This window comes from Marmota monax, unplaced genomic scaffold (genome assembly GCF_021218885.2).
Source record: "Marmota monax isolate L192 unplaced genomic scaffold, Marmota_monax_Labrador192_F-V1.1 WCK01_AAM20220418_F8-fsc00284, whole genome shotgun sequence".
NCBI lineage: Eukaryota > Metazoa > Chordata > Mammalia > Rodentia > Sciuridae > Marmota > Marmota monax.
Window position 1 is genome coordinate 263,231 of NW_026694275.1, and position 15,232 is coordinate 278,462.

General features: G+C 38.0%; 1 protein-coding gene across 6 annotated transcripts in view; it reads right to left on the bottom strand.

Moving 5' to 3' along the window:
• Positions 1-15,232, bottom strand: part of Taf1 (TATA-box binding protein associated factor 1) — an 82,287-nt gene that overhangs the window by 52,316 nt on the left and 14,739 nt on the right. For 5 of the 6 annotated variants that reach the window (XM_058586278.1, XM_046467043.2, XM_046467041.2 and 2 more), the window contains exons 15-24: positions 13,389-13,589; positions 13,082-13,223; positions 12,043-12,173; positions 11,128-11,208; positions 5,479-5,628; positions 5,201-5,320; positions 4,755-4,930; positions 3,471-3,649; positions 1,867-2,080; positions 1,274-1,439 (exon numbers count right to left, since the gene is read on the bottom strand). In XM_058586278.1, the coding sequence (XP_058442261.1) occupies positions 1,274-1,439; positions 1,867-2,080; positions 3,471-3,649; positions 4,755-4,930; positions 5,201-5,320; positions 5,479-5,628; positions 11,128-11,208; positions 12,043-12,173; positions 13,082-13,223; positions 13,389-13,589 (1,560 nt within the window). The remainder of the gene's footprint in view (positions 1-1,273; positions 1,440-1,866; positions 2,081-3,470; positions 3,650-4,754; positions 4,931-5,200; positions 5,321-5,478; positions 5,629-11,127; positions 11,209-12,042; positions 12,174-13,081; positions 13,224-13,388; positions 13,590-15,232) is intronic. The other variant, XM_046467040.2, reaches the window with a different exon arrangement.

The following is a 15,232-nucleotide window of genomic DNA, read 5'->3' on the forward strand; positions in this document are numbered from 1 at the left end:
AACAAAAGTCCCAACAGTATCAAGAATCCATCTCAGTTTTGCAATTGAGGGTGGCTCTAGGACCCTAGACATCATTTTCATCTGTAAAATGGGACCAGCACTACATCACACTTATCTAATATCATATGTAAGAAAGGAATATTAAATATTTAATGACTTCAGTAGTTAATAACAGAACTTTACAATTGTTGAATATTTTAGTTTATAAAGTGTATCCCATAATTTACATCATTTAAAACAACACTGTGAGGAGCTGGGGTTGTGGCTCTGTGGTAGTGCACTCGTCTGGCATCTGTGAGGCACTGGGTTTGATCCTCAGTACCACATAAAAATAAATAAATAAAATAAAGGTATTGTGTTCATCTACAACTAAAAAAAATATTTTAAAAAAACCACTGTGAGATGGTTTCCATTTTTATAAAAGAGAAAATTGGTTTGGAGAGGTTAAGGTCACAGAGATAGCAGAACCAGAACATGAATCCAGATCTTCTGCTTCCAAGTATATAGCTCTACCCACTACACCATAGTTACCTCATCTTATGGGGCACATTACAGTCACATTGCTCAATAATACCTGGCATCCTATCTAGGATATACAAAACAATCTGTATGATGTTTTATTTTTGTTGCTTTTTAAAATATGCACAATTTTTTTGGTGGGGGTGTTACTAGAGATTTAATCCAGAGGTGCTTCACCACTGAGCTACAGGCCCAGCCCTTTTTTTGAGACAGGGTCTCACTAGGTTGCTGAGGGCCTTACTAAGTTGCTGACGCTGGCCTCGAATTTGTAATCCTCCTGTCTCAGCCTCCCAAGTTGCTGGGATTATAGGAGAGTGTCACCATGCCCAGCTCAATATACAAAATTTTTAAAAGAGAATAGGGCTAGGGATATAGTTCAGCATTAGAGTACATGCACAAGGCCCTGGGTGCAAAGGAAAAAAAAAATGTGTGCATTCTTGGTATACATACACACATATATACATACTTTTACGTATGTGTGCATTCATGTTCATGTAAAAAATCCACCAAATCTATCTCAACTCCTAGAAATATTTCAAATGAGTATAAATGATCCCCAAATACAGCAATGGCATCAGATTTGGTCTAGTGTCACACTCTTTCTGATAATACCCAAAGAGCCAATTCAATTCAAACTAGTTTTCCACAATATTATTCTCATTCCTAGTAAGGGAGGACGACAAAATTAAAGGAAAAAGGGACGCTGCTTTCTTCCTTTGCTTCATTAATATTGCTCATTCCACGTTATACTTACTTTTAGGTCAGGACGCTCCTTCATTTTTTTGGGCTTCTTCTCAGGAGGCCCCTTAAGCTTCTCCTTTTCCTGGTTCCGCTTAAGCCTTCTCAATTGCTCTTGAATCCTCCGTCTTTCTTTTCGCATCTCTTCTCGATGCTGTTCATCAAAAAGGGCAAATTTTCGACTAAATGATGGGGGTGGGGAGAAATTACAGAACCGTAAGCAAACCCAAACCAAGAACATTGTCCTGATAGCTAATATCCCAGAACAAAAATAATCCATCTGGACTGAAATAAAAGGAGATACTTGCCATTCCCTTTTCCCTTGATAGCCAGTCCTCCATCTGCAGATTGGTACCTTACTAAGATTTTTGTAAACCAAACAATCAAAATGCAAAGAACCTTGGTGGAACATGACATGCCTTTATTTTGCAGCAGAAATAGAATTTTCTCAGTGATTTGGCACTGTTCGAAGTCTAAAGGAAACACGGTTCTCAATTCAGCTGGCTTTCAGGGACAACTATGCCAAAACCTGTCACTAAAATTCAAGCATCTACCTTATCTTCACCATTATTCTCCCTATCACACTCAAAAGTGGAAAATCAAACTCACATGAATTCCTCATCTTTTGTGGTCCTTATGCGCACATAGGCATCAATGACAGCTGGTTTTCGGACTGTCTCACAGCGAACATACTCTTTCCCCTCTTCATCTCGAAATGTACGATAAATCTTGAGACAGCGGCCAGTGGCAGAAGAGTTAAGGCTAGTCACAGAAGCAGTGTCATCATCTCTGTGATTGTTTCCTGATGCTGCTGAGCCTGCTGCTGTAAGGTAGAAAAAGATTTCCAAACATTCCCCCTACCACCCAAATGGCCATTTTCTTGGGGCTGGAGACATGGTACCTCAACATGCCATAAAACTAAGCTTCTATAGAAAGCAACGATATCACCACCAGCTCCAAGAATACACTGATTTGTCCTTTCCTGGCTTTATTTTACCACTGCCAATTTCAGTTTTTACATGTATAAAAGGTTCTGAAAAGAGATGGAGAAGTAACTACATTCTAATTCTAATTCATCTGAATAGCAGGGCAATAGAAAAGTCCAAGCAGGCAGTAGTTGATAAAAATACCCAAGGAAGCACTCAGGAGGAAAATGACACCAAAGAAATAAGCCCAGAGTCTTAAGGCCTAGTGTATACTTCTCAAACTTTAAAGGCCTGAGACTCCACCAACTTTCTAACAAATTTCCATTTGATATAGATACTGTGGTTCAGGACCACATTAGCAAAGACTTAGAGGACCACATTGGTGGAAGGGATATATCACATCTTTGCAAAGCCAGAACAATGAAGTTATACAAAATTTTTACAGGGTTGGGGAAACAAAGGGAAGACTAGTGTGAATGAAAATAGTCTTTCAAATCTTCATTTTTAGCTTTTTTCATTTAAATACTACATCCAAGTTTTTGTTTTGTTTTCGGTACTGGGGATTGAACCCGAGGCTTCATGTATGCTGGGCAAGTACCCAAGTTTTCAACTACTTGCTTGACGTCTATACTCGGAAGTGGCATGGGAACCTCAAATTCCACACATTACACATTCTCTTCCAAAATGCCTGCTTTTTTCTCTGAAATTAATGGTACAAACATCTTTCTAGAAAGTCAGAATGAAATCTTTAAGGTGGCCTTAATTTTTTCCCTCTTAATGCCCATATCCCAAACCCAGTTCTGGTCATTATCACTGACCTCACCCTCTGCAATTGGTTGGTTATTTTTAACTCTTTTTATAGCATCTGAGATTCCTCTGAGAATCTTCTGAAAGTCATGAAGCTTCTCAGAAAATGCACATTTGCAAAGAATTTTACATATAATTTCAGAGGGTTCAAGGACAGCCCCCAAATCCAGCCATAGGTTTTATATTAGTAACTCTTTCCTTCTAGGATAAATGCCCATAAATCTCATTTTAAATACAACACTGATAGCCCTGGCTTAGCGAGGTACTCGATACAGTAGTGGATTGGCCGCATCTCTTCAATTTGTCCCCCAACGACAAACCTAGAATCCAGTTTGCAGAAATCTTTCTATCTCATCTACAGGCTTTTTTACACTCATCCCTACTTCTTATGCCTCCAGCTTTGCCTCAGTTATAGTCTGCAGTTATTTACACTCCTTTTTTGATCCTTGTCTTTCTTGTCTGTGAAGCCACTACCCTCACCCAGTAGCATCCGCTGTAGTTCCTTCCGCTCCTGCTCCTCCCGCTCACGTGACAGTTGAGAGCTGGTTTTCTTGTTCTGTAACATGTTCTCAATATTCTTTCCCATTTCTTCAAAGTCACTGTCTTCAGCTGAGCTACTGTCCGTGTCAGTTGATAAGACTTCAGTTGATGACAAAACTCTAAAAAAAAAACAACAAATATTAAGACCTGGGAAATACTAAAGTACAGAAAGATCTAAAGAGATGGGGCTGTAGGCAAGAACAGAAAATTGGGGATTCAATTGTCAAAAAACATATTCAAAATTCACTAAACCATGAGCCCCTTAATACAACTTTTCAATTTTCGTACACTTAGAAAACAAGGAGAAAGAAAACAAGACTAAACTGAGAAATAAAGTAAGGCTTGGATATTTTATTTTTCAATGCTGGGGACTGAAGCCAGGAGCATTCTTATCCCTGAACTACGTTCCTAGCACCTCTGCTTATTTTTAAATTTTGAGAGAGGGAGGTGCAGTGGTGAATGCCTATAATCCCAGTGCCTCAGGAGGCTGAGGCAGGAGTACCACAAGTTCAAAGCCAGCCTCAGCAACTTAGAAAAGGCCCTAGCTAACTTAGTGAGACCCTGTTTCAAAATAAAAATGGCTGGGGATGTAGTTTGCCTGCCAAAAAAAAAAAAATTAATTTTAAGATAGGGTCTCACTAAGTTGCTCAGAGTGGCCTCAGACTTGCATCCTCCTGCCTCAGCCTCCCAAGTGTCTGGGATTACAGATATGCTCCACCATACCGGGTACTTGGGTTACTTTTAATAGCACACTACCAATTCTCTCACAATTGAGCCTACAGAGAAAACCCTGTGACCACTGTATGATTTACCACAGCCAAGTAGGCCTTCAGAGCTGCCATGGAACCTACAGCTCAAATCTAGCACCTCCTCACATTCAAAACCTTTGACAAATTGAGGAGAGCAAGTACTTGAGCAATTTTCATTATAAAAGAACATCTGGGGTTGGGGTTGTGGCTCAGAGGTAGAGCGCTCGCCTACCATGTGTGAGGCACTGGGTTCGATCCTCAGCACCACATAAAAATAAAGATATTGTGTCCACCTATAACTAAAAAATAAATATTTTAAAAAGAAGAATATCTGGGGCCTGGGGATGTAATTCAGTAGTAAAACACTTGCCTACATGGGAAAGGCCCTTGGTTTAATCCCTTGCACCTTAAAACAAAACAAAACAAAACCCTTCCCCTCCTTCCAGTTGGAGTTTTCTGCAGCACTGAAACATACTTATTTTGTAGGTCAAAGATGCGCTGACATTCCTCTTTGTAACGTTCTTGATGCTCAGCCACAGAAAACCTTGATCCACGCGCAAATTTACTCATGGGCCCCTCTCCAGAGCGGGCCTGTTCTGTTGACATTGTGCGTACCACGTCGATCACTTCCCAGCGGGATAACTTCTTAATCTACAAGACAAATGCACAAATACACACACACACACACACAATTTACAGATTTCAAAGGAAAAAAACCAAAGCACATGATTACAGAGACAGACCCAAAAAAAAAATCATCCCAAAACAGATTAAACATAAAGCTTTTGAAAGCTAACTCCTGAAGAAGTATACAAGATTTACTATAACCTATACTACAAAGTTCCTCAGATAGTTCTTTGTATCTGTCTCCTAGACTTTCTCTATATAAAAAGTCTCTAAGTTTCCCTCTTCTACACTCACCTCTTCTTCAGGCACACCAAATTTACGTAGAAGTTGCTTTGCATTTTTCAGAGAAAGGCGACGAAGGTCTGCATCTGTTCCCGTCACTGTCTTCTTCACTGGCTGAGGCTCCTTATCATCCTACCTCAAACAAAAACAAGTGAGAATCCTAAGAAGAACTCTTTATAGTAGGTATGTAAGTCATTCTGCCAACTGAACCACTCTCCAAGCCCTCTACTCCATAATCCTCATTTTTTCCTCCTCTGATTTTCTCCTTCTATAAATCCGGACAATCTCACCTTCTGCTGTGTTGGTTTGTTTGGAATCTTCACATAAGAGAATCCTTCACCACAACCTGTGGGATCAGCCACCCCTGTCACCTCTAGGAGACATTTGCCCTTCATGGCAGCAATGAATGCTCTTGTGGTATTCCAAGGAGCAGTGCGAACCTAAGGGGCAGAAAAAGAATCTCAGAGCTGTGGGAAACATTTATTGTATGTGTAGCCCTTACCAAGAAAGAGAATAATTATAATGAGCAATTTCATGCTTCCTTAAATTGTCTATGAAGATCAACAGTCAAATATTCCTGCCTAGTACTCAGCTCTCTTCTTTCTTATGGTACTTAAATCATGATATTAAATAGAGGTAAAAAATCTCAACCATGGTAAAGAATATAAGAAACAGGCTTCACTGAGCACCTTGTGATAACATTTCACTGTCCAATTGCTCAAATGGCTTTTTTAAGGATGTCCTAAATTGTAATAATAAATCACATTATTATGTACAACTATAATGCACCAATAAAAAATGTAAAAAAAATGACCTACATTATGCTGGGCATGGTGGTGCATGCCTATAATCACAGTTCCTCAGGCAACTGAGGCAGGAGGACAGCAAGTTCAAGGCCAGCCTCTGCAATTTTTGAGATGCTATCTCAAAATAAAAAGGGCAAGGGATGTAGGTCAGCAGAAAAGCACCACTGGCCTCAATCCCTAGTACGGCCAAAAAAAAAAAAATGACCTATATTATAAAAACAGGTTAAACATTGGCTTTCAAAGCAGTGGCTACAACCATAGCATCACTAAACTAAAGTGTGTTCTATCCCTGCTACCGGTTTGATCAAAAGCATCTACTAGCCCAGCACAGTGGTGCATGCCTATAATCCCAGTGGCTTGGGAGGCTAAGGCAGGAGGATCACTAGTCCAAAGCCAGCCTCAGCAATGGTGAGGTGCTAAGCAACGCAGTGAGACTCTGTCTCTAAATAAAATACAAAATAGGGCTGGGGATGTGGCCCAGTAGTTGTAGTTGAGTGCCCTTGAGTTCAATCCCTGTAACAAAAAAAAAAAAAAAAAGCATCTACTAATCCCATAAAATAGAGAAGACAAGCGGTAAATGTGGTTACCCACAAAGACCAAAGTAGAGTATATACAATTAGTTAGAAAATGGCCAATTCTCTATTTAAGATTCAATCTTACAGGCTAATAATAATCTTTAACTTCTGAAATTCTTAAAGACATTCTCATTTTTCATTCCAATCTTAAAGATGTATTGTAGTGCTTTTGTTTCTTAACTAATACATAAAAACCGTACTCATATATGGGGTACCATGTGACATTTAGATATATGTATATATTATGCAATATTTAAATATCATTAAGCATGTCTATTTCCTCAAATATCTACCATTTTTTATGGTGGAAAACATCCAAAATCTTTCCTTCTAGTTTCATGACCTCATTTCCTGCTTCTTTCTACAGTCATTGACTCATTTAACAAATATGTATGTACTACACTTTTTCATGGACCTCACGTTAGTGAGGAAAAAGCAAAGAGCCAATCCAGTTCAATACAATGTGATCAGTGCCATAAGACAGTAAAAGGTGCAATGCATACATAAAGAAGACAAGGAGGATAACGCAATATGAATCCAGAGAGAGAATGAATTCAAAATTCAGGGAAAGCCTCAAAGAAAACATAAATTGTAGATGAAGGTCAAATAGAGGAGAAATGGCAAAAAATTACTCTGGGTAGACAGAATAACATTTGAAAAATTCTGAAAGGCAAGACAAAGAAATTTAAGTAACTGAATTAACTTCAGTATTTTTGGAGCTTAGAGTACAAGGCAGTGTCAGGAAATTAAAGGAGGTCAGTATTATGTGCAAGATCCACACCATTTAGTTTTATGAATTATGCTAACAATTTATTTCTTTAGAAAATGAGGTGCCTTGCCCATTGCCGTGGCCCATGCTAGCCTCAGCAACTTGGCAAGGCCCTAAGTTCAAACTTAGTGAGACCCTGTCTCAAAATTAATTTGGGGATGTAGCTCATTGCTAAAGTGCCCCAGGGTTCAGTTCCCAGTATCATAAGAAAAAAAAAAGATGCCTGAGAAAGTTTCTAAGCAGGAAAGTGATATGATCAAATTCCTGTTGTAAAAGATCATTCGACTCTTTAACAAATGATACTAGAGTAAATAAATTGACATTCATATTCAAAAAATGAACCCTAATTCTTACCTTGTGCCCAATACAAAATGAACTTAAAATGGATCTATGTGTAAGATCTAAAGCAGTGAAACTTCAGTAGAAAACATAAAATTCTTGCAAACTTGTGTTAGAAAAAATTTCTTAGGTATAACACAAGTGACAAAACAGAATACTGACAGGATGAACTTCTGCTCTTCCTAAGATACTATGAAAACAAAAGACAAGCCACAGACTGGGAGAGAATCTCTGTTAATCATATACCTGATAAAGAACAAATGTCTTGAATAAAAAACACTCAAATCAATAAGAAAAAAATTAAAAATGAAGACAAAAGAAATGAAGACACTTCACCAAAGATTATATCTAGGTGGTAATAAGCACATAAAAAAATGCTTGATACTCTCTTAGCCATTATGAAAATTTTTTTTTTTAAATTTGACATGGGGCCTTGCTATGTTGTCCAGGCTGGCCTTAAACTCCTGCCTCAGCCTCCCATGTAACTGGGACTACAGGCACAAACCACCACTCCTGCTTAAGAAAATGGAATATAAAACCACAATGAGGGCTGGGATTGTGGCTCAGTGGTAGAGGGCTTGTCTGTCATGTGTGAGGCACTGGGTTTGATTCTCAGCACCACATATAAATAAATAAATTCTATTGACAACTAAAAAAATAATTTAAGAAAAACACAATGAAAGACCACTTCACACCTACAAGGTAAGCAATAATTAAAAAAAGAGAAATAACAAGTGTTGATGAGGACAGAGAATAACTGGAAACCTTCTATACTCCTGTTAGGAATGTTAAATTGTATAGTCCCCATAGAGAAACAATACAATAATTTCTCAAAAGGTTACATATGATATTATTATTAGGTCTCAGCAATTCCATTTTTAGGTATCTGTGCAAGAGAAAAAATAAATTTAAAATAGCTTTATTCATAATAGCCAAAAACTGCTGAGCATGACTGTTCACACTTGTAATGCCAGCAACTTAGGAGGCTGAAGCAGGATGATTCCAAGTTCTAGGACAGACCTGGAAACTTAGCAAGATCCTCAGAAACTTAGCAAGATACTGTCTCAAAAACTAAAAGTGATGAGAATGTAGCTCAGGGGCAAAGAACCCCTGGGTTCAAGTCCCAGTACCAAAAAAGAAAGAAAAAATACACCAAAAAAACTGGAAATTATTAAAATATTCCTGCAAAAGTGAGTCAATAAACTGGTAGTTCATACCATGGAATACTTTATGCAATAAAAGAAATAAACTATTGATACACACAATAAACTTCACCAAATGGTGCTAGGAAAATTGGACATCCATGTGCTAAAGAATGAGGTCAGTTAGACCCTTACCTTATAACATATATAACAATTAAATCAAAACAGATCAAAGTGGCTGGGCTCAGCAGTTGAGTGCTTGCCTAGCATGCGTGAGGCACTGGGTTCGATCCTTAGCACCATATAAAAATAAATGAAATAAAGATACTGTGTCCATTTACAACTAAAAAAACAAAACAAAACAAAGAAACAAAAAAACAGATCAAAGATCTAAATGTAAGAGTTGGGCTGGGATTGTGGCTCAGCAGTAGAGCTAGCAATGTGTGAGGCCCTGGGTTCGATCCTCAGCACCACATATAAATAAATAAAATAAAGGTATTGTGTCCACCTACGACTAAAAAAATATGTATTTAAAAAAAATAAATGTAAGAATTAAAACTAACACTCTAGGAAGAAAATATAGGAGAAAAGCTTCATGAGATTGGATATGATGACTTCTTGGATACGACACCAAAAGCACGAACAACAAAAGTAAAAACAGAAAATTGGAGTACTTTAGAATGTGCATCAAAGGACACAATCAGTTAAGTCAAAAGGCAACCTACTTGAAATGGGAGACACTATTTGCAAATCATTTATCTAATTAAGGGGTTAATATCCAGAATATCTAAATAATTCCTACAATTGAGTAACAAAATATACCAAACAACCTAATTAGAAAATGGGGAAAAGACCTCTTAATAGACATTTCTCCAAAGAAGATATACATATGGCCAAAAGACACATGAAAAGAGGCTCAATATCAGTTATTAAGAAAGTACAAATCAAAGTTACAATGAGATATCATTTTACATCCACTAGCATGGCTATTATATTTGGGAAGCTGAGGCAGGAGAATCACAAGTTTGAGACCAGCCTCCGAAACTTGATGAAATACTGTCTCAAAACAAAAAATAAAAGTGCTGGGGATGCAGCTTAGTTGTAAAGCACCCCTAGATTAAATCCCCAGTGCTGGGGAAAAAAAGACTAATAATATTATCAAAGATATTAAAAATATCAGAACCTTTGCACACTTCTGGTTGGAACATGATATCGTGCAGCAGCTATGGAAAACAGTATGGACAAGCTTTAAACCCAAGTACTAATATCATAATCAGTATATTATCCATCAATCTTATTTCCAAAAGAACTGGAAGCAGAAATATTTGTATACATGTTCACAGCAGCACTATTCACAATAGCCAAATACAGAAGTGACCAGAATGCCCAGCAATGGATGAATAAACGTACAAAATGTGGCATTACATATATAATGGAATATTATTAAGCCTTACAAAAGAAGGAAATTCTGAGATGTGGTGAAACTCAGTGAGTTTGCCTAGCAAAGTAAGGCCCTAGATTTCACCTCCAAAAACAAACAAACAAACAAAACGAAACAAACAAAACCTTTGCAGTATCTACAGAAGTCAAAATCACAGAAATAAAAATTAGAATGGCGGCTGCCAGAGGTGGAAGGTAAGGAAAAATGGAGTTGTTTAATGAGTACAGAATTTCAGTTTTGCAAGATATAAACAATTCTGGAAATTGATTATAAAACGATGTGAATGTACTTAACAATAATGAACTGTTTGCTTAAAGGTTAAGATGCTAAGTTTAATATTATGTACACTTTTTAAAAATTGTTTTTTCTAGTTGTAGATGGACACATTATCTTTATTTTTATTTATTTATTTATTTTTAATGTGGTGCTGTGGATTGAACCCAGGGCCTCACGCTTGAGAGGCAAGTGCTCCTACCACCGAGCTACAACCCCAGCCCCTATTATATACATTTTGTCACAATTTTTAAAGAAGGAAGAAAACACAGTGTATAATTTCATTGACCTAAAATTGTAGAAAATGCAAAGTAATCTATATTGACAGAACACAGATCAGTGCTTACCAGGGCACAAAGAGGAAAGAAAGAGGTATGACAAAGGGACTCGGAAGGGGGGACAAAGAAACTTGCAGGTCAGAGTTAACACTTATCTTTGTAGTGAGAATTTCAGAGGTATAAACATATGACAAAATATATTAAATAGTAGAGTTTAAATATGTGCAGCTTATTGTATGTTAATTGTATCTCAATTCAGCTATTTCCTTAAAAAGATAAATGAAATGTTCTAATAAAAATGAGTGTAAAGTCTTACTTCATCATCAATCTTCATCTGAAAATCTTCCTCATTTTCTTCTTCTGGAGCAAAAAAGGACTTCTCACCATAGCCAGCATCCTGGAAGAGGACAATTTCATGCAATTGCAACACAAAGAGCATAAATTCTACTGAATATCAAATATCAAAGTATATCTTGCATAGAAAGTAAATTCTGTAAAGTCTTTATTCTATCACCACTGTATATATCCTAAGGCTATTGATGAACTTACTAGCTGATATAGGGTTAGGACCCATAAAAAAAATAAAAACTAAACAGAGATGCTCACTTCCCCTGCTTATATGCTGATCTTTTTTTTAATATTTTATTTTTTATGGTTGGACACAATACTTTTATTTATTTATTTATTTATTTATTTTTGAGAGAGAATTTTAATATTTAGTTTTTGGTGGACACAACATCTTTGTTTGTATGTGGTGCTGAGGATCGAACCCGGGCCGCACGCATGCCAGGCGAGCGCTCTACTGCTGAGCCACAACCCCAGCCCCTATATGCTCATCTTAGAGATTGAACTAACCACCCAAATGGATAAGCACCGATTTTCAAAGCAAAACAATAACGGGCATGGTGGCACATGCTTATAATCATAGCACCTCAGGAGGCTGAGGCAAGAGGATCACAAGTTCAAAGCCAGTCTCAGCAACTTACTGAGACCCAGTCTCAAAAAGGGCTAGGGATGTGGCTCCACGGTTAAGAGCCCAAATAAACAAGTAAATCCCAAGTCCTTCCTTAAGTCTTCCCACTGATGATTTAGGTATATTGTAGTTTCTCCCAGAATTGATATATAGAGAAATTACCTCATAAAGTTTGCATTTCTATGTAGTTGTTAATAACCTAGTAACTATCAACTCTAAGTCACGGGCCTAAGCAGTACCTACGAAGAAGTTGCTCACCTTCAGTCGCTGCTCTGCAGCTATCATGCTATAATAAGCACAGCACTGCTCTGGTGACACCATGGCTCTGATCTCCTCTTCAGTTGGTAAACGAAAATCAGATTTCAGTACCCACCAGTTTGAGTCCATCCCTAGAAAAGATACAAAAACACCATTTTGAATTCTAAAGGTTCTGACATTTATTGACAATAAAAGTACAGCAACCAAAGACTGAAATAGGCAATGACGTAAATGATAATAGACCTCACCACCATTAACATGACTATCTGACCAAGAAAAGTCCTGTTAAGTTTCCAGAATCTCATTTTAAAACATAAAACAATCACACTGAATTCCCTAGTGTTCAAATATCATGAAAGCAATCAAGGGCTGGGGCTGTAGCTCAGTGGCAGAGTGCCTGCCTAGCACGTGAGAGGACTAGGTTCAATACTTAGCACCATATAAAAATAAACAATAAAAATAAAGGCATTCTGTCCATCTATAACTACAAAAAATTTTAGAAAAAAAGGGCAATCAAAAACTGGGCACATGCCTATAATCCCAGCAACTTGGGAGGCTGAGATAGAAGGATCTCAACTTCGAGGCCAGCCTCAGCAATTTAGTGAGGCCCTAAGCAATCTAGCAAGACCCTGACTCAAAATAAAAAGGGCTCGGGATGTAACTCAGTGGTAAAGTATTCCTGGGTTGTTCAACCCCCAGTACCAAAAAAAAAAAAAGGCCATGAAAAAAGCAATCTTGGGGCTGAGATTGGGCTGGGGCTCAGCAGTAACACACTTACCTGGCAAGTATGAGGCACTGGGTTCAATTCTCAGCACCACATATAAATAAATAAAATAAAGATCTATCAATAACTAAAAGAATATTTTTTTTTAAAAAAAGCAATCTAAACCTCCATAGTTAGAAGATTTGCTACTTTCTCCTTCCAAAGGTCATCAATCTATTTTATCAGTTGTATGCTTATCCTTTAACTCAATCATTATAATTCTTTGAAATTATGAGAAAATTACAGAAAGGAAAAGTAACTGGTAACACTGATGACCTGTGCGTTTGAAGTCAGCACAGAGCTTTAACCTCTTCCGGATGCTGCTTTCTGAATGGGAAGGAAAGGCTTTTTTTATATCTTCCATTCGGATGCGCCGAGGCCGATCTTTACTCTTCCAAAAGAGGCGGTAAATAAAAACCTGCCCAACAAACCAAATGTATTTTATTAGATAAAGGAAAGTATAGATATCCTCACCAGGGTCCCTTTCTCTGCTGAGCTCAGATGTTTTCATCTTTCCTGTGTCCCCAAATCCAGATACCCATTTCTTATGCATCCTGACCCCCGACCCACACTCCCATTTTACCTGGAGGAAGTCTCGAATGTGCGTATTGGCCCTTTTGGAGTTAGGCCCAGGAACTTCAAACAAGGGGCACTGCTGTCCAACCACAAAAATATCTACTAATTCCCGAATATAGTAACCCTGTCTTGTCCGAATGATCAGGAAGTCAGTTTCTGGCATCTTATGAAGATAAATTGGAGCACGAAAAAGGTTGTTCTCAAATGCCTAACAAAAGTAAACACAAAAATCAGACAGATTAGTCGTAGGAAATTCAGTCAAGTAATGACAAAAATCAAACTTGCTCCTCTCCATTAGTCTAAGTTTATCCAATAAAATAAATGAACTATCATATGGAATACATCAAGAAAGGTTAGACTTTTTTTTTTACTCATTGTCTTTTAGAGTCAGAAAGAAGAAAATATAAGATTCAGATTCAGATGAGGCTGGCTCTGCCATTTGTTCTATGAAGTCGGATAAGTTTTTTAATTTCTCTGAGCTTAATTTTCTACAAAATGGAGATATTTAAAATGCCTATACTTCAGAGGATTGCTATGAAGATTAGATGTAAAAATTACTTTATAAACTAACAAGTATTAGTATGCTATTGCTCTAAATCTCTGCATAGCATCTGACACACAACAGGTAAGATCAAAATATTTACTGAAGCTGGACATGGTGGCACACATCTACAATCCCAGCAACTCAGGAGGATGAGACAGGAGGATTGCCAGCCTTAACAACTTAGCAAGACCCTAAACAACTTAGTGAGATCCTGCTGTAAGATCATTGGTAAAAAGTACCTGCAGGGTTCAATCCATAGAGTGTGTGTGACAAGGCTGGGTTGTGGCTCAGTGGCAGAGCACTTGCCTAGCATATATATATATATATATATATATATATAGTCAGTGCATTAGTTAAAAAAAATTAGAAAAAAACAATTAATGAAACAGCATGCCAGAGAAGATGACTAAACACTAGAAAAGAGGAGGACAGGGGACAATAAGGAAATATTAAATGTAGTTTAAGTAGAAGCCAAATGGGGATCAACGGAAGAAGTCTACGAGTCTAGGAAAAGCCTTCCCAGAAAATCCTAGAAGCTGACAGAAAGGGGACAATCTTCATTATACAGGTGAGAAAAGTTCTGAATATGAAATATAGACAGAAAAAGGATTACAAAAAGACATTAAAGGATCTTCAAGAGATTACAAAAGAATGAGTGTGGTGGAACAACCCTGTAATCCCAGAAATTCCAGCAACTTGGGAGGCTAAAGAGGAGGATCTCAAGTTTAAGGACACCCTGGAGAACTTAGACCCTGTCTCAAAACAAAATTTTTAAAAATGGGCTGGTGCCAGCACAGTGGTACATGCCTGTAATCCCAGCAGCTTGGGAGGCTGAGGCAGGAGGATTGCCAAATTCAATGCCAGCCTCAGTAACTCAGCAAGGTTCTAAGCTGCTCAGTGAGACCCTATGACTCAATGGTTAAGCACCCCTGGGTTCAATCCTTAGTACCCCCCCCAAAAAACAGAATGGGTTAGGGCTGTAGTAGCTCAGTGGTAAGGCATCCCTGAGTTCAGTCCCCACTGCCACTAATAAAATGAGTCTACAAAGGAAGGGCATGGAGGGGGCAGGGTGCAATGGCACATGCCTGTAACCCCAGCGGCTCAGGAGGCTCAGACAGGAGGATCACAAGTTCAAAGCTAGCTTCAGAAATTCAGCAAGGCCTAAGCAACTAAGCAAGACAATGTCTCCAAATAAAAAGTAAAATAAGGTGGGGATGTGGCTCAGTGGTTAAGCACCCCTGGTTCAATCACGAGTACCAAAAAAAGGAGAATGGAACCAGGCATGGTGACATATGCCAATGATATTA